The 23051-nt window shown below is 43.5% G+C and overlaps 3 protein-coding genes across 28 annotated transcripts in view; 1 reads left to right on the forward strand and 2 right to left on the reverse strand.

The window, feature by feature from the left end:
• The window catches only part of PIGL (phosphatidylinositol glycan anchor biosynthesis class L), a 51698-nt gene extending 34618 nt beyond the window's left edge, over positions 1-17080 (reverse strand). For 2 of the 8 annotated variants that reach the window (XM_061143581.1, XM_061143582.1), the window contains exons 1-2: positions 16091-17069; positions 5977-6076 (exon numbers count right to left, since the gene is read on the reverse strand). In XM_061143581.1, the coding sequence (XP_060999564.1) occupies positions 5977-6076; positions 16091-16328 (338 nt within the window). In that variant the 5' untranslated portion in view covers positions 16329-17069. Of the gene's footprint in view, positions 1-5976; positions 6077-16090 lie in introns of all 8 variants that reach the window. The other 6 variants (XM_061143579.1, XM_061143578.1, XM_061143576.1 and 3 more) reach the window with 4 other exon arrangements.
• On the reverse strand, positions 12259-14130 carry LOC133057261 (protein disulfide-isomerase-like). The gene has a single exon (XM_061143571.1). It carries the CDS (start codon positions 14072-14074, stop codon positions 12542-12544), a length of 1533 nt encoding a protein of 510 aa, XP_060999554.1. The 5' UTR covers positions 14075-14130; the 3' UTR covers positions 12259-12541.
• Positions 17081-17347: 267 nt separating the features above from the next.
• NCOR1 (nuclear receptor corepressor 1) overlaps positions 17348-23051 on the forward strand; it is a 115291-nt gene continuing 109587 nt past the window's right edge. For 12 of the 19 annotated variants that reach the window (XM_061143550.1, XM_061143555.1, XM_061143559.1 and 9 more), the window contains exon 1: positions 17349-17425. The gene's annotated coding sequence lies outside the window, so the exon portion shown is untranslated. Of the gene's footprint in view, positions 17426-23051 lie in introns of all 19 variants that reach the window. The other 7 variants (XM_061143562.1, XM_061143565.1, XM_061143558.1 and 4 more) reach the window with 1 other exon arrangement.

Below are 23051 nucleotides of genomic sequence, written 5' to 3' on the forward strand. Positions count from 1 at the left end.
ATGGAGGAGCCTGGTAGGCTGCGGTCCATGGGGTCACTAAGAGTCGGACACGACTGAGCGACTTCACTTTCACTTTTCACTTTCACACATTGGAGAAGGAAATGGCAACCCACTCCAGTGTTCTTGCCTGGAGAATCCCAGGGACGGAGAAGCCTGGTGGGCTGCCGTCTATGGGATCACACAGAGTTGGACACGACTGAAGTGACTTAGCAGCAGCAGTGGGTACTGGATTCTATTTCCTTGTCCAACTCAAATCAGTCTGTTAAGGTCTTAGGCTTGTTAATGCCAGGATGATGTTGAGACAAGCACTGGGAGAAAAGATGCTGAAACCTTAGGATGGTGGAGCCAAACTGACAGAGTGGGAAAATCAACATGTAGAAAAATACTCCCAAACCTAAGTGCTCACTTAGGACTTCCAGAAGGCTAAAAATAACCATGCAAGTCAGGGATCAAGACGGTTTTCTTTAAAAAAAAAAAAAAAAAAAAAAGGTGAAAACAGTTTTACTGAAGTCTCAGGAATTGGTTTACTATTCACCATTTCTGGATCAATGAAAAAAAAAAAAAAACGAGGAAAGGGTGTTGGAGACCACACACATGAGCTGCCACAGGAAGGAAGCTTCTGGTGTGAGCCAAGTAGCCTGTTTATTCAACAAACATGCATCAAGCAACTATGTATCAAGTGTTAGGACAGTGGTTGGGGATATAGGAATAAGAGATACAGAGGGGCTTATGGAGTAAAAAAAATAAGGTATATGTTAGGATATGATGGGACAGTGACAATGTAGCCAAAGTGCCCAAGAAAATCTGGGCAAATCATGGATGTTGCAAAGTCAAAGGTAATCTTCAGCTGGGGTTTCAAGGATGAATGGGAGTTTGCTAGACAGCCAAAATGTGGGGAGTTGGGAAGGGAGGAAGCAGTCAGAGGAGTGCAGGCACATGCATGAGTGTGGATGCAGAAGAAAGCTTGGTGTGTTTGCAGCCTGACTTGCATACGAGAACTGACTGGGGTGCTGGGAATCCTCAGCTTTTGTGGTGGGAATAGATGTGATGTGGGTACAGCAGGTATGGGATGCTAGGAGCAGGGATCAGATCACGATCAGCTCCGAGACCCCAAAAGTTTCTCCCAATGGTTGGTTGTTGGGCCCTGATGAGTTTTTATGGGCCTGGTTACGACTGGAAGGTCTACTTTGTTTTATTTCATTACAATCAGTGTGTGTGTGTGTGTGTGTGTGTGTGTGTGAGTCACTCAGTTGTGTCCAACTGGTGGGCTGTAGCCCACCAGGCTCCTCGGTCCATGAGGATTCTCCAGGCAAGAATACTGGAGTGGGTTGCCATGCCCTCCTCCAGGGGATATTCCCGATGCAGAGATACGAACCTGGGTCTCCTGCGTTGCAGGCAGATTCTTTTTTTTTTTTGCAGGCAGATTCTTTACCATCTGAGCCACCGGGGAAGCCCCCCTTAAACCCCTCCCCATTTCCAGCCTGAGCCCGTTGGAGCAGCATATCTGATCCTCTGCCCACTGGTCCTTCAGAATAAGGCCCTGAGAAGACCACAGTGTTTATAAAAAGGCTTAAAAAGCATTACTATCTTTTCAAGGAACTCTATGCTTTGAACTTACCAAAGTGTATACAGAATTGTTTCTAATTTAGCCTTCACTTGTATGGATAGAAGCTGAGTACAGAGGGAAGAATTTTTATTAGTCATGTAGTAGTAGTCTTTAAAAATATATAATCATTTTATTGCACTTCACTATTATGCTTTGAAGATACTGCATTTTTAATGAACTGAAGGGTTGTGGACCTATGACAGCAAGTCTACTACTGGCACCATTTTTCCAACAACATTTGCTTATTTTGTGTATCTGTGTGACATTTCAGTAATTCTTGCAATATTTCAAACTTTTTCATTATTATTATATTAGTTATGGTGATATGTGATCCATGATCTTTGATGTTATTGTTACAACTGGCTGAAGGCTCAGATGATATCTACTTTTCAATTAAGGTATGTATGTTATTTTTTTTAGATATAATGCTATTGCATACTTAATAGACTACAGTATAGTGTTGACGTTACTTTTATATGCACTGGGAAACCAACAAATTCCTATTGACTTGCTTTATTGCAGTGGTCTGGGCCTGAACTTACAGTATCTTTGAAGTCTGCTTGTACTTTAAAAAGTAATACAGAAAAAATAAATAAATAAAAAGTAATACAGGCTTCCTTTAAAAGGAAAAAAAAGCAAAATAAAACTGTACAGAATTCTGTGAAATTAAGAAGTGCTAGAGTCCTTCCTTCCCTGGCCCAACTAAAGAGCAGCTGCTACTGACAAGTCTGGTGTGTGTTCTCTTAGAATATACATACAGAAATGTGTGTTTACTTTTTGTTTTGAAATGTAAATGAAACAATTCTATGGACTCCAGCACAAAAGCTACAAATGAATACTCAGCCTGTAGGCTGCATTTCCCAGTCACATTCAGTTCCCAAGTGTCCGGAAGAGGGTCTCTAAGCCCTTTTCTAGCCTGAACCTCAGCACATGCACAACTACTGTTTCTGCAAACACAGCAGTGGTGCCTATCAGGCCAACACCCATTATCCAGTTCCTGGACCTTGAACTGTTCTTTTTCCTCAGCCTCTAGCATGGCCAGGAGCTTTAATCTGTATCTGTTAATAACATTCATTTAAACATCACATGGTTGATTAAATTAGCAGAACCTACAAGTATTAAGGAACTGGGTAAGGTGACCAAGAGTATCCACTTAGTTGTCTAATGACTTAGATGCCTCCTCTTGAAAATGGAACTGTTTTCTCTTTTTAAGGGGTTGGCTAAGGGGCTTACTTAGGTGAGCTCCTCTGGCTAAATGCCTCATTGGAATCCAGCCATGAAGTTCAGAGCAATGGAAGAAAGCACTGACAGTACACAACGTCAGATGTTCTCTTAAGCACATGTCGGTCGTTCGCTTACCCTAACAAAGTGGTGACCTACTTTCCCGCAGAAAGTCAGGAATCAATTCTGTCTTCCTTTCTGCTTCAGAATCCTAGCACTGACTGCCATTTATTAAACGTCTGACCTCAGAGGAGTCTCTTAAGCTTCAGTTTCTTTGTGTGAAACTAAAAAAGGATCATTAAAAAACCTGTGTTTGTACAGTCATTTGAAGAATTGAACACGGTGACCTTTGTGCGATTGTGAGTCAGGCTTGGAGAAGTCAGAGCACAGTGACCAGATGGCCTCGGCTGCAAGGCCTGCTCTGCCAGTGTCAGCTGGATGACCCCAGGCAGATGACTCAACCTCTCACTAGTCCTCTGTTTCTCATCTATAACCTGGGGACGTAACTGGATTATTTTCAAGATTAAGTAAGATCATGTGTTTAGCGAGGTCCTTGGCGCTGACAGTGAGTTGAATGTATAGTTACCATGATAATTCTGAATGTGGGCCCGCCGTGAAACTTTCCTTTTTCTTCGTCCCCTTCATCCTTCCCTCTGGCTCGTCTAAATAACCCAGAGCAAGATTCCAGAGCTCTGCATTGCTGGGTTAGGAAACTAGAGGCTGAAAGACTGAAAACTGCATGCTGCCAGGGACTGAACTGTATTCTCCGCAAATCCGAGGGTTGAAGCCTTAATCCCCAATATGACTGTAGTTTGAGATGGGGTCTTTAGGAGCTCATTAAGGTTAAGTGAGGGGCTTCCCAGGTGGTGATAGTGGTAAAGAACCCACATGCCAACGCAGGAGACATAAGAGACTTGTGTTCGATCCCTGGCTCGGGAAGATCCCTTGGAGGAGGGCATGGCAATCCACTCCAGTATTCTTGCTTGGAGAATCCCCACAGACAGAGGAGCCTGACGGGCTATGGTCCATAGGGTTGCAAAGAGTCAGACACGACTGAAGTGACCTTAGCACGCACGCGCACAAGGTTAAGTGAGGTCATAATGGTGGGCCCTAACCCTATAGGACTGGTGGCCTTGTAAGAAGAGGAAGAGAGAAACTTCCCTCTCCCCTCTGCTTGTGAGCAGATAGGGAGAAGATGGCCATCTGCGTGCCAAGAAGCAAACCCTCTCCAGAAATCAACCCTGCTATACTTTGATTTTATACTTTTAGCCTCCTGAATTGTGAGAGAAAAATATATTTCTGCTGTTTAAGCTGCCCAGACTCTGGTATTTTGCCACGGTGGCCTGAGCAGACTAAGACACCTGGCTTCCTTGAATCTTCAAACTGGCTGTGGAATTATTTATTTTTAACAAGTTTACGGCTCCTCTTACAAGTAGCATCTTACAAGTAGGGGATGTTGCTGAAGCTGCATGATCTTTTGGATATATAAAAAGTATAATAAATTAAGTCAGATTCTTAATTTCTTATCAAAAGGACATATGCACCAACATGAAAAGGCTCAATGGCCAAAGAGGAAATGACTGCAGTATCAAAGAGCATAATGATTTAAACTGAAAAACTGAACATGTAAGTTCCTGAGTGCCCCATCCAACAAACCAACAAATAACTGATTACTGGTGCAGTTACGTAGGGGATCAACTTCTATCCTGAAAATGGCGACTAAAGGGAAAGAAGCATTTTAGCTTGTCTTTTGGAGTCAAACTATATATATCAGGGTAACTAAATAGCCCCAGTTGATAAAGTTCTGCTTTATAGAAGAATTATAGCTGGTATATTTGGAACTCGGGAGATATTTAGAGACTCACCATTTTGCAATCTCTACTTAATTAATGATTACTAATCATGAAAGCACTACATGAAAGGTTGATGTGGGTCTTTACAATGAAAAGGAATGGCTGTTACCACGTAAACTCACCAATTGATTGTAGGATCACTGAAAGTGAGACAGTACACGTCTCCTGAAATGATGGAATGGGGTGGATATGGTACGGCTTCTGGTCCCTGAAAGTTAGTGCTCGTTTCCAGTTTGCAAGAAATACAGAGGCTAAAACAACCACTGAGGCAATAGCACAAGAAGTAGACAGACAAGTCTTTCTACATGACGACTGACTCAATTTTTTCAACAATCAATGACATTGGGAGGGGGAAGGGACACGAAGCATATCAACCAGCTATAGTGTGTGCACTTTGTTTATATCCTAATTTGAACAAACCAACTGTGAAAAGACACTTTTGAGCTACTCAAAGCAGCTCAAAATGGACTGGGTGTCCATTTTGAAACCAAGGAATTGCCATTACTATCAATTTTGTTTGATGGGTTGCTAATGACGTTGTGGCTGCATGAAAAAAAAAGTCTACCTTCTTAAGAGATCTATCCCTAAGTACATAAGGTAGAATAACCTGATGGTTGGGTTTTCTTTAAAATACTTCATACATGGGAGGAAAAAATTGGGAGACTGGGATTGACATATACACACCATTATATAAAAATATATAAGGATCTACTATACAGCACAGGGCACTCTGCTCAGTACTCTGTAATAGCCTATATAGGAAAAGAATCTGAAAAAAGAGTGGATATGTGTATATGTATAACAGATTCACTTTGCCGTGCAGCAGAAACTAACACAACATTGTAAATCAACTATACTCCAATAAAAAGAAAAAACACAGCTAAGTTATAACTGCAAAATAGCCCCTAAAACTTCACACACAAAAGATATTATATGGGAAAAAAAAAAAAAGATATTATATGGGGATAGATGCACACATAGCAAAGGCTTGATAATTACTGGCCTTAGACAACAGGCATGTGAGGGTTCATAATACTGTTCTTTACACTTCTGACATATTTTATAATTTTATTTGAAAGATTAAAGAAGTAGCTATCTTAAGACAAAATCTGAATAGAAGTTGAAAAAATTCATTTGCATTATACTGTCACTTGAAAACAAATGTGAAACTATATCTGGGTAACTTCTCAAATAAGAATGTTCTTACCCACCCACATGAGTTTTTTTGTGTCTTTTGAGTGTACCACTGTGTATTTATTGCCACTGAATTTCCACATTGTTAAAAGATACATTTACCTGTTTTCAATAATCATTACGTTGGAGGGGGGAATCCCCAGAACATCACAGCTCTGCAAGAGTTCCTTCTTACGGATCTCCCCTTGATTGTAGTAATTTCCTGAGGATAACAAATACATGGTGGTCGATTTCTTTATCAGTGGAGATCTATTGTCCACTCATTCTCATCTTGTTCCCAAAAGGATTTAAACTATCTGAAAATTTTGTGGTGGTGATAAAAGTTGGAGAAACACAACACTAGGGTTACTGTCAGACACACCTGTGAAACACAGTCTTTATAATCACCATTGAATTCCTCTCCATTTCTGTCTATCCATACGTCTGTCTGTCTGCCAGTCTGTGTTTCAACTGCATGCTACAGGCTTTGCGTACTGGCTCTGCAGTTAGCAGATTTAGGACTGACTCTTCCGTAACCACTCAGAACAAGTAGGGTATCCGGACATACTATTCCTTTGGGCCTATTATTTAATCTTATTTTTTAAATCGAAGTATAATTGATTTACAATGTTGTGCTGTAGAGCAAAGTGACTCAGTTATACACATATAGACATTCTCTTTTTTATATTCTTTTCCAACATGGTTTATCACAGGATACTGAATACAGTTCCCTCTGCTATACAGTAGGACCTTGTTGTTTATCCATCCTGTATGTAATCGTTTACCTCTAGTGAATCCCAAAACTCCTAGTCCTTCCATCCCCCAACTCCCTCCTCCTTGGGAACCACAAGTCTATTATGTCTGTATGTTTCTGTTTTGTAGATAGATTCATTTGTGCCATATTTCAGGTTCCTCATATAAGTGATTTCATGTGGTATTTGTCTTTCTCTGATTTACTTCATTTAGTATGATAATCTCTAGGTCTTTAGTATGATAATCTCTATGTATCTAGGTCCAGTCATGTTGCTGTAAATGGCATTTTTCATTCTTTTCTATGGGTAACTTCCATTCTATATATTTCCCACATTGTCTTTATCCAGTCCTCTGTGGGTCATTTAGGTTGTTTCCACGTCCTGGCTATTGTGAATAGTGCTGCTATGACCATAGGTGTGCATGTTCAGTTCAGTTCAGTCGCTCAGTTGTGTCCGATTTTGCGACCCCCATCGACTGCAGCATGCCAGGCTTCCCTGTCCATCACCAACCCCCGAAGCTTACTCAAACTCATGTCCATAAGTCAGTGATGCCATCCAACCATCTCATCCTCTGTCAGCCCCTTCTCCTCCTGCCTTCAATCTTTCCTAGCATGTATCTTTTTGAATTAGTGTTGTCTGGGTATACGTCATTTGGGCCCCTTTAAATTGATAGTCTTCAAATATCTGTTAAACACTTAAAAAGGCTGCCACTCCTGAGTGTTTTAGGAAAATATCCTCCTTTGGAGTTTGATAACCAGCTATTCCAGCATGCCTCTGGGGATCTGGACCACATCAGCACCCTAAATAGCTCATGAATTCTTTATTTTCCCGACACATACACTATACTTCCCAATAATAGTTCTGGTAAGTAACTGCTCTGTATCCTTACAAATAACTTACAGTGACATTTCGGTACCACTAAATTGCATTTCGGGCTTCCCTGGTGGCTCAGTGGTAAAGAACACACCTGCCAGTGCAGGAAATGCAGGTTCGATTCCTAAGTCTGGAAGACGCCCTGGAGAAGGGAACAACCACTCCAGTATTCTTGCCTGTGGAATCCCATGAACCAAGGAGCCTGGTGGGATACAGTCCATGGGGTCACAGACTCAGACTCGACTGAGCAGCTAAGCACACAAACTGTACTTATAAGCAGTTTTCTGGCTGCTGCACCCCTCAAGCCAACTCTCCAGCAGATAATTGCTTTATGCTAGTTAACTTTCCTGAGCCATGGTTTCTCCAGCTGTGAAGTGGGAATGATGGCCTTCTCCTGAGGCTTTCCTGAAGATTATGTGATAATACACATCCACCTGGTTTGGTTCTCAGAGTTAATCTCCCTTTTCCTTGACTTCTTTATCTTTACATCCCCCCTTTTCCTCTCCTTTCCCTCTGAATTACAATCCACCGTCATCATCCAGATCAATTGCCAATCCCTCTGGGAAGCCTTCTGCTATTTTCTTTTTTTAATTGGAGGATAATTGCTTTACAATATTGCACTGGTTTCTACCATACATCAACATGAAGCAGTCACAGGTATGCCTTCTGCTATTTTTCCCTGGCAAGTAATCATTTCCAGTGTTCTGCTTGGAAGGATGAGCTCTCCTCTGGGATCTGATGATTAAGTCCTAAATGTCTTTGACCTTAAAAGCCTCAGTCTCAGTCCTGGTGTCAGCACCCTGCAGGCACTCATGAGGCCCCTAGTGAGTGGAGAGTGGTTCTGCTTACTGTTCCAGAAAACTCAGAAACTCCCAAGTGAAACCTTTCCACTGCTGCAGGGGTTCCTCTAGGGCGAGTTTTGAACTCTTTGAACCCAGATAGGAGACAGTCGCTATGTTGTATCGACAAAAGGATTAACCCCCAAGAGACTCCAGACAACTTCATTTTACTGTCCTCATTACAAATTTCTGAGTCAGACAGAAATTGTCAATTTTGTGACAGTCATCATATTTTAGGTTCCCCTCTCCCATTTTGTCTCAAGGTTACTTATCTTTGGTACTAAGAGCCTAACTCACACTAGTGATGTGATTCCTAATGTCTGAGGCTGAACACATTTGACTCTGATTATTGGTTGTGAGAAACTGCTTGGAGAGCTGGTTTTATTGCTTTATGTTTGAACTGAGGAACATAGAAGGGGTTAGGGAGTTGAAGTCAGAAAGCATTTTAGGCGTTTTCACTAGGTCTGGTAAACATGCAGGCACTTCGGTGGAGTAAGTGGCTGGGACCCTCCAGAACAGTGTACCCCGTGAGCAGACAGTAGGGTGTCACAAGTCATATCCAGGTTCAAGGAGAGAAGCGGGCTCCACTTCCTGATGGGGAGAACCAGTCTTTCCCTCCAAACTGTCCTCCATATTCCGCTGGAACGAGCTTTCTAAAATACAGAACTGTCTGTGCTAATTCTCCACCAAATGTATCTTACCACACCCTACTATCTACTGTGGCTTTCTTCCATTTGTATATGAATAGATATCTCAGTGGTTGGGCTTCCCAGGTGGCGCTAGTGGTAAAGGATCCACCTGCCAATGAGGGAGACACAAGAGACTGGCTGGGAAGATCCCCTGGAGGAGGACATGGCAACCCACTTCAGTATTCTTGCATGGAGAATTGCATGGAGAGAGGAGACTGGGGGGCTACAGTGCGTGGGGCCTCAAGGAGTCAGGCGGACTTGAGCACACAAACAGCTCAGTGGTTACATAAATTGGAGAAATGCTGAACTAAACAAAATTAAATAGGACTTTTTATAGCAAGACTTCACCGAGATGTTGAGAGTCTAACAAGGACTATACAGCTTTAAAGTGGGGGGGTTGGGGATAGCATATCTGATTAAGTTCCCTAAACTTGTTGGGTCAAGTTATTAACTTTTTAAAATAGCAGCTTGATGAACTGGTATTTCTTGGAAGATACACTGGGCATCAAATGAGTTATTCCTTAACTGTCACAGCAACAAGATGTGTGAGGCAGATTGGGTGTAATGGCTCAGAACTGGAAAGACCCACAGGGTTCTGGGTTCCTCCATATCCTAGCTCTTCACTTTGGTTAAGTTACTTTTTTGTGATTTAGTTTCCATAGTTAAAAAAGGGGGGGAGGGGGAACAAATTATATACATGTGTAATATTTTGTGTATTTAACGCCTATCATAGGATTGCTGAGAGGATTATATGAGCCACTAATAAGATACATTTTTTTCCCTGCTTCTCCCTACCCCTTAGAACTGGAGATGTAGTTAGAATGAATCATTCAAATGAGTCCCAGACTTACTTATGTTTTTACTATTTCTCTGAATGACTGCCCTGAATGACTTGCCCTACTTTCTGTGAACCTAAGTCCTATTTTAAAAGACCAGCTCAAAAGAAAAGCTTTTCAAAGTTTCCTTAATCCAACTCTGTGAAAAGAAAATTCACGCTTTTCCCCATTTTGGGTCCACAGTATTTTCTCTGTCATGCAGTTACAGCTTTCATTATGTTATATAACAAGTTATTAACTTCCTGCTTTTCAGGTTAGAATAAATCAGGAAGGTGGCTAATGTTTAATCCATACATTTTTTCAATGAGTTGGGGATTTTAAAAAGTAATTTTAAAAATTACAAAGAAATTTAGATTCAGAGGAAACAATGAAAGACAACAATATAGATACTGATATATCAGCATGTGTCAAGAGTCTGGTAGGTCTTATATTTTTTCATTTGAAAAAATTTTAATTTTCAGCCTCAACCTACTAGAAAACAAAAAGAAATTTAGTAAAGAATCCCCTGTACCTATAATACTTTGTAAATAAAATTCAACCATCTCAAAATTTTGCTTAATTTGATATCCATAGTTGATAAAAACATAAAATTAAAAGCAAAAAAAAGAGAGACCATTACTTGCATCTATTTGCAATTAATATCTTTAATAGAACAAACTGAGAAAAGTGCTTAGATTGAAATTCTCATTATATATGAAAAATGGTTTAATCTTACTGCCAATAAAAACTTTTTTTTTTTTTTAATAAAAACTTTTTTTGAGGGAAAAAATGTTAATCAAAGCAAGAAGTATAAATAAAGAGGTTATTTGTAATAGAGATAAACTGGGGGGAAAAAAACTTCTAAATATACATACAATAATAAGGAACCAGAGATCAAATTGCCAACATCTGTTGGATCATCAAAAAAGCAAGGGGGTTCTAGAAAAACATCTACTTCTGCTTTATTGACTATGCCAAAGCCTTTGACTGTGTGAATCACAACAAACTGGAAAATTCTTAAAGAGATGTGAATACCAGACCACCTGACCTGCCTCCTGAGAAATCTATATGAAGGTCAAGAAGCAACAAAACTGGACATGGAACAACAGACTGGTTCCAAATCGGGAAAGGAATACATCAAGGCTGTACATTGTCACCCCGCTTATTTAACTTATATGCAGAGTACATCATGCAAAATGCTGGGCTGGATGAAGCACAAGCTGGAGTCAAGACTGCCAGGAGAAATGTCAATAACCTCAGATATGCCCATGACACCACCCTTATGGCAGAAAAACTAAAGAGCCTCTTGATGACAGTGAAAGAGGAGAGTGAAAAAGTGGGCTTAAAACTCAACATTCAGAAAAATAAGATCCTGGCATCCCATCACTTCATGGCAAATAGATGGGAAACAACAGAAACAGTTGACAGACTTTATTTTCCTGGGCTCCAAAATCACTGCAGATGGCGACCGCAGCCATGAAATTAGAAGATGCTTGCTCCTTGGAAGAAAAGCTATGACCAACCTAGATAGTATATTAAAAAGCAGAGACATTACTTTGCCAACAAAGGTCTGCCTAGTCAAAGCTATGGTTTTTCAAGTAGTCATGTATGGATGTGTGAGTTGGACCATAAAGAAAGCTGAGCGCCGAAGAATTGATGCTTTTCAACTGCGGTATTAGTGTTGGAGAAAACTCTTGAGAGTCCCTTGGACTGTAAGGGGATCCAACCAGTCAATCCTAAAGGAAATCAGTCCTGAATATTCATTGGAAGGACTGATGCTGAAGCTGAAACTCCAATACTTTCACCACCTGATGTGAAGAACCGACTCATTGGAAAAGACCTTGATGAAGGCAGGAGAAAGGGACAACAGAGGATGAGATTGTTGGATGGCATCAGCGACTCGATGGACATGAGTTTAAGTAAGCTCCAGGAGTTGGTGATGGACAGGGAAGTCTGGCCTGCTGCAGTCCATGGGGTCGAAAAGAGTTGGACATGACTGAGTGACTAAACTGAATTGAAGGGATGACTGACTAAAAGGCTTCCCTGGTGGCTCAATGCTGGAGACGAGGGCTTTATCCCTGGGTTGGGAGATCCCCTGGAGAAGGAAATGGCAACCCACTCCAGTATTCTTGCCTGGGAAACCCCATGGACTGAGGAGCCTGGTGGGCTACAGTCCATGGGGTTGCAAAAGAGTTGGTAACGACTTAGTGACTAAACAACAAATTAAATTAAGGTTTATCCCTATGAAACCATTTAAAAGGCTATATACCTAGTTCTAATCAATATGGATAAATGTTTAACTTATAAGTTTCAGAAGGATGTGTTCCTTACCTAACTTGTTTTCAGTTTTATTCCCAGGGCAGAGTATACATCCTAGCAGATAGATTTTTTTTTTTGAGATTCCAAAACATTTTAGCGAGCACTCTGGACAAAACCATGTACAAAAAAAGTATATCATGATTTAAAAAAAAAAAGGCCCACCAAGATGGGCTGGGCTGGGCTGGCCTGGAAATAAACCCCTTTCCAAAAGTTGAAAAGCAAAGGAAGACGGGTTTAGATTTGCACGTGTGTTAGAGTGAAGTGTGGCTTCAGAAAAGTTCCCTGCATTTCTGATTGACGCTCCCTCGCCGGGAGGGTCTGCGGGCATCCGGAAGCTGTGCTGCTGGGTGTGCAGCCCACTGGGAGGTGCCGGGTTTGGTGCCCAGGTCTGGCTCTCTGCGTTACAGTTCATCTTTCACAGCTTTTTGATCATCATCTTCCTCCAGATCAGGATCTTCTGCTTCTTCAAGATCTTCTAGATTGTCGTCATCTCCGGCCCCATCCTGGCCACTGCTCTCCAGGAACTTCTTAAAACCGTCCAGTGTCTGCTCCCCATTGTAGTCAATGACCGTCCTGTCAGCGCTGGCGGGGAAGAACTTGAGCGTGGGGAAGCTGTGCACTTTCACTGCCTCCACCTCGTTGGCCGTGGAGTCCATCTTGGCAATGACTATGTTCTCGTGGTCCTTGCAGGTCTCTCCCAGCTTATCCCAGATGGGGGCCAGCTGCTTGCAGTGACCGCACCACGGGGCATAGAACTCTACAAAGACATTCTTCTTCTCATCAAAAGCGACCTCTTCAAAGTTCTTTCCGACCAGCACTTTGACAGGCTGCTTGTCCCAGTCGTCAGGCAGCTCCTGGCTCATCAGGTGGGGCTTAATCTTGCCCTCCAGGAAGCGGTGGCAGAACTCAGTGATCTTCTCTGCTGTCAGCTCATCTGACTCTGGCTTGTATTTGGTCATCTCCTCCTCCAGCATGATGAGGCGCACGGCCGGGCACTCCTCTTTCTTCAGGCCGAAGAATTCCAGGATGCGCTGGTTGTCAGTGTGGTCGCTGTCGATGAAGATAAACAGGATCTTGCCCTTGAAGCTCTCAGCCGCTTTTTTGAAGTTGCTCAGCTTGCCCTCATAGTCAGACACGCTTTTCGGCAGGAACAGCAGGATGTGAGTCTTGATTTCCCCTCCGAAGATCTTCGGGGCTGTCTGCTCGGTGAACTCGATGACCAGGGGCAATTGGTTGTGCTTGATGAAGTCCAGAAGCTTCTCCTTGGTGACTTCCCCCTCAAAGTTGTTCCGGCCTTCATCAAACTTCTTAAAGAGGACAACCCCATCCTTGTCCAGCTGGTATTTGGAGAACACGTCACTGTTAGATGTGATCCCGAAGGGGATGTCATCAATGGCCTCTGCTGCCAGCAAGAACTGCTTTGCAGAGTCCGACTCCACGTCCTTGAAGAAGCCGATGACAGCCACCTCACTGGACTCCACCAAGGCCTCTGCAGCAGCCCCGTCGGACAGCGTGCTGGCGGCGGGGCCAGTGCGCTTCTTCAGCCAGTTCACGATATCATCGGCTTCTCGGCCGGCTGTGTACTCTTTGGGGGAAGCTGTGTCTCCATTCTTGAAGAACTTGATGGTAGGGTAGCCTCGGACACCATACTGTTGGGCCAGGTCAGACTCTTCAGTGGCATCCACCTTGGCCAGTCTGATCTTGGAACCTTCTGCCTTCAGCTTCCCAGCTGCTTTGGCATACTCTGGGGCCAGAGCCTTGCAGTGGCCACACCATGGGGCGTAGAACTCCACCAGCAGGTACTTGTGGGCCGCCAGTGCCTCGTCGAAGTTGCCCTTATGGAGCACCAGAACGTGGTCCTCCTCATCGGGGGCGCCGGCATCCTCGCGGAATAGCTTGGTCAGAGCCAGGCAGAGCAGAGCGCGGCGCAGCATGTCGGCACGGGCGCGGCGCTTCAGTTGGCGCCGCCAGGACAGCAGGCCACCAGATTTTTTTTTAATGAAAAAAATTAGTCAAGACTTTTTTAAGAGAAGTTTTAGGCTCACAGCAAACTTGAAGGTAAGATACAGAGAGTTCCCATAGACTCCCTGCCCCACACATCCACAGTCTCCCCATGAGCAGCATCCCCCACTGTATGGTACACGTGTTACAACTGGTGAACCTCCACTGACACACCATCATCACCCGAAGTCCACACTTTCCATTAGGTTCACTCCTGGTCTTGTACAGTCTGTGGGTTTGGAGAAAAAGTATGACAACCCACTCCAGTATTCTTGCCTGGAATATTCCATGGACCGAGAAGCCTGTCGGGCCACAGTCTCTGGTGTCGCAAAAAGTCAGACACAACTTAGTGAATAAGCATGCATATAATGGCATGTATCCATCATTATAGTATCAGAGTATTTTCACTGCCCTAAGAATCCTCTGTGCTCTGTCTATACATCCTGTCTCCCATCCCAGCCTCTGATCCCCACTTTTTACTCTCTCCACAGTTTTGCCTTTTCTTGATTGTCACATAGGTGGAGTCATACAGTACAAAGCCTTTTCAGATTGGCTTCTTTCATTTAGTAATATGCATGTGAGATTGTTTCTTTTCATGGCTTGACAGCTCATGTCTTTTTAGCTCTAATATTCCACTGTCTGAATGGACCACAGTCTATCCACACACCTACTAAAGGACATCTTGGTTACTTTCATGTTTTGGCAATTACGAATAAAGCTGCCATAAACATCCGGGTGTAGGTTTTTGGGTGAACATGTTTTCACTTTCTTTGGATAAATACCAAGGAGGGTTATTGCTGATACATGTATGTTTAGGTTTGTAAGAGATTACCAAACTAACTTCCTCACAAAGTGACTGCACCATTTTGTGTTCCCATCAACAGTGAGTGAGAATTCCTTTGCTCCACATCCTCACCAGCATTTAGTGATGTTAGTGTTCTGGATTTTGGCCATATATTATTATCATTATTTAATCTCTTGGCCGTGCTGTTTGGCATGTGGGACCTGAGCTCCTTGACCAGAGATGGAACCGGCACCCCCTACATTGGCAGCCTGTAGTCTTAACCACTGGACTGCCAGGGAAGTTCCCTGCCCATTTTAATAGTGATTATTACACATAAGTTTTTAATAAATATTTAAGAAATTAATGACAAAGTAATATTCTGTGATAAATCATAGAAACATGCTTATTGAGAAAAATCTGTATAGAAAAAGAACTGGTATGAAACACAACCAAATGGGAAAAGAGCTCATTGGGCATGTTACAACCAGCTTTATTGAGGTATGGTTTTTACACACCATCAAATTCACCCACTGTATATGTACAGTTTAGTTATTTCATTTATACAGCTTTGCAATTATCACCATAATCCAGCATAATGGTCAACTTCTGTTTTCTCATCCCATCTTTTCTGTACGGTAAAGGAGAATTTATTCTTTGAACGGTCCCTTCAGTGAAAGCTGGGTCGAGTTGAACGCTAAAACGACCTGTAAGATTACTTTCTAGTCTAATGGGCTCTCCCCTCGGTCTGACATGTACATGTTTCTAGCACAGAATGAAGAGTTGAGCAGTCATGACACGGCCTAGATTCTGTTTGGTCGTTATTCTTGGCCCTCCTGTGAATGAAAAGGTTCCACAGAATACTGATTACAGCCACAGTTCCCAGCGCAGATGTGGGTATTTATCGGAAGCAAATGGGAGCAGTTCTCTAGTGCTCTCCAATCGCGGCAGCGGGGAGCCGGCTCACACGCGGCCCACGTGCCCCCACCCCGGGAAGCCGTACCGGGCTGGGATCACGGATTCACGGCCCAGGGAAGGGTCCTTCAGTGTGTTCATTCGCCTGGCGCCTACGACAGAAACCTCTTCGGTAAGAAGCCAACTGAAACAGGCCGGCGCCTGAATTATCTCCGCCGCCCCGAGTCCCCGCGCCCCGCCTACAGCCTCCTACCTGCGGAGAAGCAGAGCAGGAACACCTGATGCCGCAGGCGGGCCAAGCCTAGAATAGTGGGAGCAAAGAACATGGCTTCATCGTCGGGGTGCGCCGTCACCAGAAGTGTCCGGCTTCCGCCTCCGGGCAGGCCAGCCTGCTCCGGCCTCGTCACTCGCTCCCAGGAGCCCCAAACCCAGAGGACGCCCCATACCAGGACAGTCGCCGCCAGACACAGAAGCGGCGCCGCCACTTCCATGCCTCCAGAGGAGAAACTGCGCCTGCGCAGACCGGGAGGCTGCCGCCGGGCCGACTCCGGCGGGAAAACCGAGCTCGCGGAAACCCCGTTCCGAGTGTAAGTCCGTCCCGCTGGCCTCTCCAACGGCCGGAGGCTTTAAGCGTAGGGCTGTGTGCTCGGACACGGACGCCTCCCAGGCCCTCTTCACGGGCTCTCGCTACTTTACGCGGCCTTTACGAGCTCTCGTGCCTGCTTTGCTTTAGAGCTGAGCGACCCCCTTGCCGTCCACACAGTACTTAAGGGGAAGCGTCTGAAAAGAACCCCCAACCTCTTGAGTGCGAATTCTCTTCACGTCACCTTTTAATCACTCGTTTCTTAAAACCCAGGCTTTCTCGTAACTATCCGGGTGGACACCGACTGGGTTTCTCCTCCCTAATATACGACTATACCCCTAATCCCACTTTGTGGGATGTGGAGTGGCGGCTTCTCTAAAGGAACAGTATGCGGTGGCGAGGTCCGTCCGGTCAGTTCCTTGGGAGCGTGAGGCCGAGAGCGCACTTGGCGGGCGCGGGGGCCCGGGATCCTCGGAGGAGGGCTGGCATCACGGGCGGGTCGGCCGCGCGGTGTTTCAGGGAGGCCCGCTGCGAACGCAGCCCGAGCCCGGGAAGCAGCGGGTGGGTGGCCGCGCGCCCCCGGCAGCCCGAGCTCGAAGGCCCGCGTCCTTTCCTTTCCCACGCCCGCGGGGAGACCCGGGCGCGATGGCTTCGCGCTGGGGCCGCCGCCGGCGGACCGAGGCGGGATGCCAGGGGGCCGGACGCGGGCAACTCGGGAAGCTCGGCCAGAGGAGGGAGTCGGCCTGCCAGCCTCCGGAAGGAGGAGGAGCCGGCGCCGGAGCCGCCTCAGCCGCGGTCGCCGGGCCGGGGGGGTGGGGGGAGGAGAGGGGTTGAGTCAAGATGGCGGTCGAGGTGGCGAAGCAGCAGCGGCGGCGACGGCGGCGGCGGCTGGAGTGAGCGCCCGGCTCGCCGCGCCGACCAGGGCCCGGGCAGGGCCGCGCGCGGGGCTGTGTCCTGCCCCTCAGGCCCGGGGCCGCGCCGGCCGCCGCGCTCCGCCCGCTCCCGGTGAGTGTAGGCCTGGCGCCCGCAGCCCGGCCTCCGGGCCGCCGCTCACTCGGGGCCGCCGAGGACTTCGGGGGCGCCCGCCGCCGGGGCGCCTTCCCGGCCGGCGAGGGGCGTCGCGGGGCCGGCGTCTTGGGACCCGCCCAACCAAGGGCTTCTTGCCCTCAGCGGCCGGGCGAGCGGGGCGCGGCGGGGAGCGGGGCCGGGCGAGTGGGGGAGGCTGCTGGAGTTTGGAGGAAGAATGGGCTGCGGCCGGGCCGGGGCGCTCGGGGTGTCCTGCGGGGAGGGGGCTGCGGGGCCCGAGGCGGCGCGGGCCGGGGCGGCGGGTGGGGCCGGCGCAGGTGGCGGCCCGCGCTTCCTCCGGGGCGGAGTTGGTGGCCGCCCGCGAGTGTGCAAGGGGTCAGGGTGGGTGACAGCGGTGGACAAGTGCGTGAAGAGCAAACTAGTTCACCTTTGCGACCAAACCGCTTGGGGTGTAATGGCGAAGGGAGGGCGGGGGAGACGGCGGAGATGGGAACCCGGTACCTTCTGGCTTTTACCCTGGCTGTTTAACGTGGATTCTCTTTTGGAGGGGAGAGGGATTCAAGAAACTATCATTGAGAGGTCAGTCTTAGTGGCGAGGAGACAGAATTCTTTGAATTAACCGGATTAGGGGTATAGTCGTATATTAAAGGTGTGAGTGGGCATAAGTGATATTTAGTTAAAGTATTTGCTTACAAAGTGTCAGTTTTCTTTTCACCGACGTTGCAGGCTCCAGTCCCGCTTCTACAGAGTTAACCATGGTTTGGGGGTGTGGGTAATTCTAATCTTTGGGATTAGCATTTTCACCTGCATCAGATTTGCTTCCCTAATTAGATCCTAATTGTATTGAAATTTACATGCCTTGCGTGCACCCTGGTGAGGCAGTGATGAGAGGCAGAACGTTGCGTAGAGAGCAACAGGCCAGGGATTTTAAAATACCTGCAAATAATTCATTCATTCGTTCAGCATGTCTTGATCAATAGCTGCTGCTGATGCGTCACACGTGACTCTCCCTTGGATAGCTGAAGAGTTGATGGCATTATTTAATTTTTAATAGTTTTCGAAAATGTGATGTATCCTTAAAGATAATTATTGGCAGAACCAACGTGCCTGGTCTCAGGAGCAGACCAATTTTAGAATATTATTTAGACATGGGTAAAAATTACGGAAGAAATCTTATTATTTCACAAGTTGTTGCAGAAGTACTGTTTTTATTTGCTTATTCTGTTAAAATCCAGTGGAAGTTTGTTTATTTTAATATTTATAGTACACAGTTGCTTTGCTGTGCTTTAAGCACACCTGTTAATGGAAATCAAGGTTAACACACACATGTATATAATAATATGCACATACATACATAAGGATATGATTACTTGCAATACGAAAATACTCTTTCCTTTTACAAAAGGCTTGCCATATGTTGAACTCCTCCCCCAGAGAAAATATAATACAAAGAGTCCTGATTTGTCTTTAACTATGTGTCATTTTGGAACAGGATCAACCTTTCTCTGCTTCAGTTTCCTCATCTATGCTAGTAGGAAAATATCCGCTCTCCTAGGTTGCTGTTGTGAGCCTAGGAGAGTTAATAGTTGTGAAATTGCTTTACAAAGATCAAAAAGGTTATATTTCTCTGTGAGAGTAACAGCTCCCTCTTCATTTCTGAAATGCTTTATCTGTGCATCTCTCATGGCATTTATTCTTTCTGCCTTGCATTTAGGTACCTACTTGTCTTATCTCCTCTTGAGGACAAGAGAAGCCCTTCTCTGACTTTAAGGCACTGTTGGAGGGTATTGACATTGCAAATGTTTATTGAGTGGATGAACATTGTATTCTAATTAGAAAATTGTGTTCACAGTTACAACTTACTACTTATGGAGTACACCTGCTGATCTGCTGTCACAGGTCTCTGTAGCTGTGATTCTCTTCATGACTTCTGAGGAATAAATATTTTTAACTCGTCTTGCGGGACTTCATCATCATATAGTAAAATGTAAGAGTTTGGCCTGCCCGCCTATTTTTTTGAAAAAGCGTAGAATGCTAAAAATTAGCTATCTTTCTTTGAATTTAATTGAGTAAAATTTGTTCCAAGGCTAAGTAAGTACAGATTAATCAAGTTTTTCTAAGCTTTTTTTCCTTCTAAATTTTGTGGATTGGAGAGTTTGTTTTGCCATTTCTATCTTCTGGAGAAAGTAGAGGCTTTTAAATAAGCCAGGGATTGATGTAGGTTAATGTCAGGCTATTTCTTACTCAGTTTTTTTTTGTGTTTGTTACTCAGTTTTAATTGTATTTTGTAATGTCTTAATTGAAATTTCACATTCTTAACTGATGTTTGAGGATGATAGCGATCTCGAATACTTAGTTATTTCCATGTGTTCATTTACTTCAGAGATTGGGTTTTACTGGAATGCGGTACAAAGAAGTAGTAAAGGTTGGTCAGAATTTATTATGTATGGACTTACCTTGTGGTGTGTCGTTCATTCACTTGTTCAGCTGGTGTGACGTGCCTCATGTTCAGGGCATGTTGCTAAGTGCTATAGAAGTATAAAGTTGACCTGATCAGTTACGTGCACAAAGAACTCAGTCTATAGAATGTCTGATACTTTGTCCTTTTCAGGTTTCAGGATGCAAAAGTACATTCAGAGAGAAGGTTAAGAAAACATTGTTTTTCTCTCAGAACTTCTTAGGAGTATTGAAAAGCTACCAGAGCTTCTGTCATGTAGCAATAACTGTATGTAGAACATCTGTTTTTTATTTTGGTATTCTTGTGGTGGTGGTTTTCCTTGAATATTTTTACTCTTCTACCATTTTTTTCTATCCCAGAAGTTTGTGTGGTCAAAATATTACTTGGATATTACTTGGATTGTTTTCAGATACAACATACTTTTTTGGGGGAAAGGGGATTTCCTCTTTGAATGTGAAAATGAGAGCATACAAAGCCATGAGAGTGTTGGCGGGTGTGTTCTTCAGGTTTACTCTTTTTTTTTTTTTTCAGGTTTATTCTTTATGTGTGCTACTGTTATGGTCACTTGATAGTAATCTCAAAGACAAATCTAAGTTGGTTAAAACAAAATGCTCATTATTTATAGAATTATAGAACATAGAGTCATGTAGGTTAACCAGCTGTGTTTTACTGGTGAGTATACTGAAGGTCAGTGAATCAAACAGATCTGGCCTGAACTGTTGCTATTGGCCAGCAGCAGAATCCAGTCCTTGGCTGTCCAGAGTAGCTCCTGCTGTCACACTGTATCATCAGGGGATGATTCAGTGTGATGGTTGATACAACTGAAAACAAAAATTAGGGGGTGGGCTGGGGAATGAGTGGTCAGTCACTCAGCTGAGATATTGAATTGAAAATATAGTTTGAAAAAAGTTGATATTGATCTATGTCAATAATATGATCACTGGGAATTACTAGTTTCATTTTTAATCTGTTATGAATATCTTCTTAAACAAAAATGCCTTTAAGGTTATCTGGACTTACTGACATTTCATGGAATTTAAGTGTTAAAGTGATGTAAATTTCATTATGCCAGTGGTTTAGAGACACAGTTTGATAGGTTAGATTATGTATCAGTTATTGCTTGCTTTACTTTCAAACTGCTACTTTTTTTTAAGTATGGGACGCTTCAGTTAATATGAAAGTGTAGGTAAATAGTGTGAACATGAACTGTCTTTTTAAATGTTCTGTTGAAAAACTTCATATATAATGTTAGTTTTCTTTTTTTTTTTAATGTTAGTTTTCTATAGGTACTCATGCCATAAAATTTATTTGAAAAAAAAAAAGGCATAGTTTTCTTTTCAAACTAATGTCCTCACATGAATACGGAAGCATGATGTGTGTGTGTGTGTGTGTTTTAAATTCCATTTGGGCTGTTAAATAATATGCCTATTTTGGGTTGCATTAAGAAGAGTTGTTTTTTTCCCATTCTGTGCTTTTTCCAGAATGCTTTTTCCCTACCTTACACTTCCAAACTACCACATCTATTTACTGCTGATTTTTTGAGAGGTTTTTATCACATACCACTTCATCCAGGAAGTCTCCTTGCTCCTCCCTCTTATCTGAAGATGACTTTTTTTGGTCTGAAAATTCTTAGTACTTTACTTATACCTCTGTCATAACATCATAGTTACTTATATACATGTCCATTTAATCCTCAGTAGAGTAGACCATAAGCCCCTTGTGGACATGTCTGTGTCTCACTTATTTTTTGATCCTTCTTCTGCCCATACTCCCAGAATAACTCTCTGTTCTTGGGAAAGGTGTAGTAGGAATCTGCTGAATGCATAAGGAGGAGCCTAGAGTTACTTGGTGCAGTTGTAGAAGCTGGTGGATATACACATGTGGGAACCTGATGATGAATAGTTTTTGGAAATTAATAATCAGGTAGAAACTCACCGGTGTCAGGTAAAACATGTGTTATCAGTGAATTATTATTAAAACATTTCTTAAAAAAAAAAAATTTCTCTCCATGTACTTGGATTCTTGGGAGAAAGAGAATAAGTGGGGAATCAGTTCATCTCAGATGATTTGTATGTCCAGATAATATTAGAACAAAAATGTGTTAACTTAAATATGCAGGAAATTTTTGAGTTGTTTTGGTGCTAGGGAAAAAAATGTGAAGTAGGAATGGTGGGTTTACAGGATTATTATAAAATCCCTTTTGAAGGGATCTCTTTGAAAGAATACTACTTGATTAATTTTATGTCAAAAATTAAATTTTTGAGTAGATTAGTCAAGATAGAAGGAAGAGAAGAGTTAAGATTACTCAATTATACATAAATAAACCAAAATTAAATCAGAATAAATTGAGGTTACATTTTTCTAGGAAAATTTGACTTGTTAGAATGGTCACCTTTATGATTATAGATTGCACCTCCCTCCCATACTTTAACTGATAAGCTGTTTTCACATTTTTGTTGTCAGGCATGGTTTAGAGTCAGTAGTCTGTTTTTGGCAGTTCATTTCCCTTGGCAATAGCATATGGATTCATATAATTTTGAAATTTTTGTTTTAAGTAGTAATCATCATGACTTCAAAGTAATTTAATTTTGTATTACTTTTGATTAAGTTCTTTTAATTCAGCTTTGAATAACAATGACTTTTATGTATTTGAAATGAAACCAAAGCTTGTGCTTTCTAGGAGTTACAGCCTAAATACACACAGTGTAAATATGCCAGAAGTAGGGAGTGTGTAGTCCATTAATGGAGTGTGTCTGTGTGTGTGAATGGGGGTGGGGCATAAACTGAGCAGGAGAGGGGAGGGGTGGAAGGAGAAGTTACTCTATTTACACAGAACCATTTTAATGAGTGAAGGAGGATATGTTATTTTGAAGTCTTTTCTGTTTATTATAAGAAATACATCATTTTTACAGAAGTTCAACATGGAAATTTTAAGATATAAAGAAAATGAAAGCATCACTTTCTAGATGTAATTTGCTAAGTGTTGTGTATTCTTTCAGGTTTTTTCCCCACGTGTATGTAATGTTCTATATTATGAGACCTTAATATTGCTCTTCTGCTGTTCCTAGTTGATGTTTTTAGAGCTACTTTTGTCATTAATAGCTACATAGTATTCCACTTATGAAAGAAGACAGGTGGGTTTCCCTT

Source organism: Dama dama, chromosome 5, assembly GCF_033118175.1.
Source record: "Dama dama isolate Ldn47 chromosome 5, ASM3311817v1, whole genome shotgun sequence".
NCBI classification, from domain to species: Eukaryota; Metazoa; Chordata; class Mammalia; order Artiodactyla; family Cervidae; genus Dama; species Dama dama.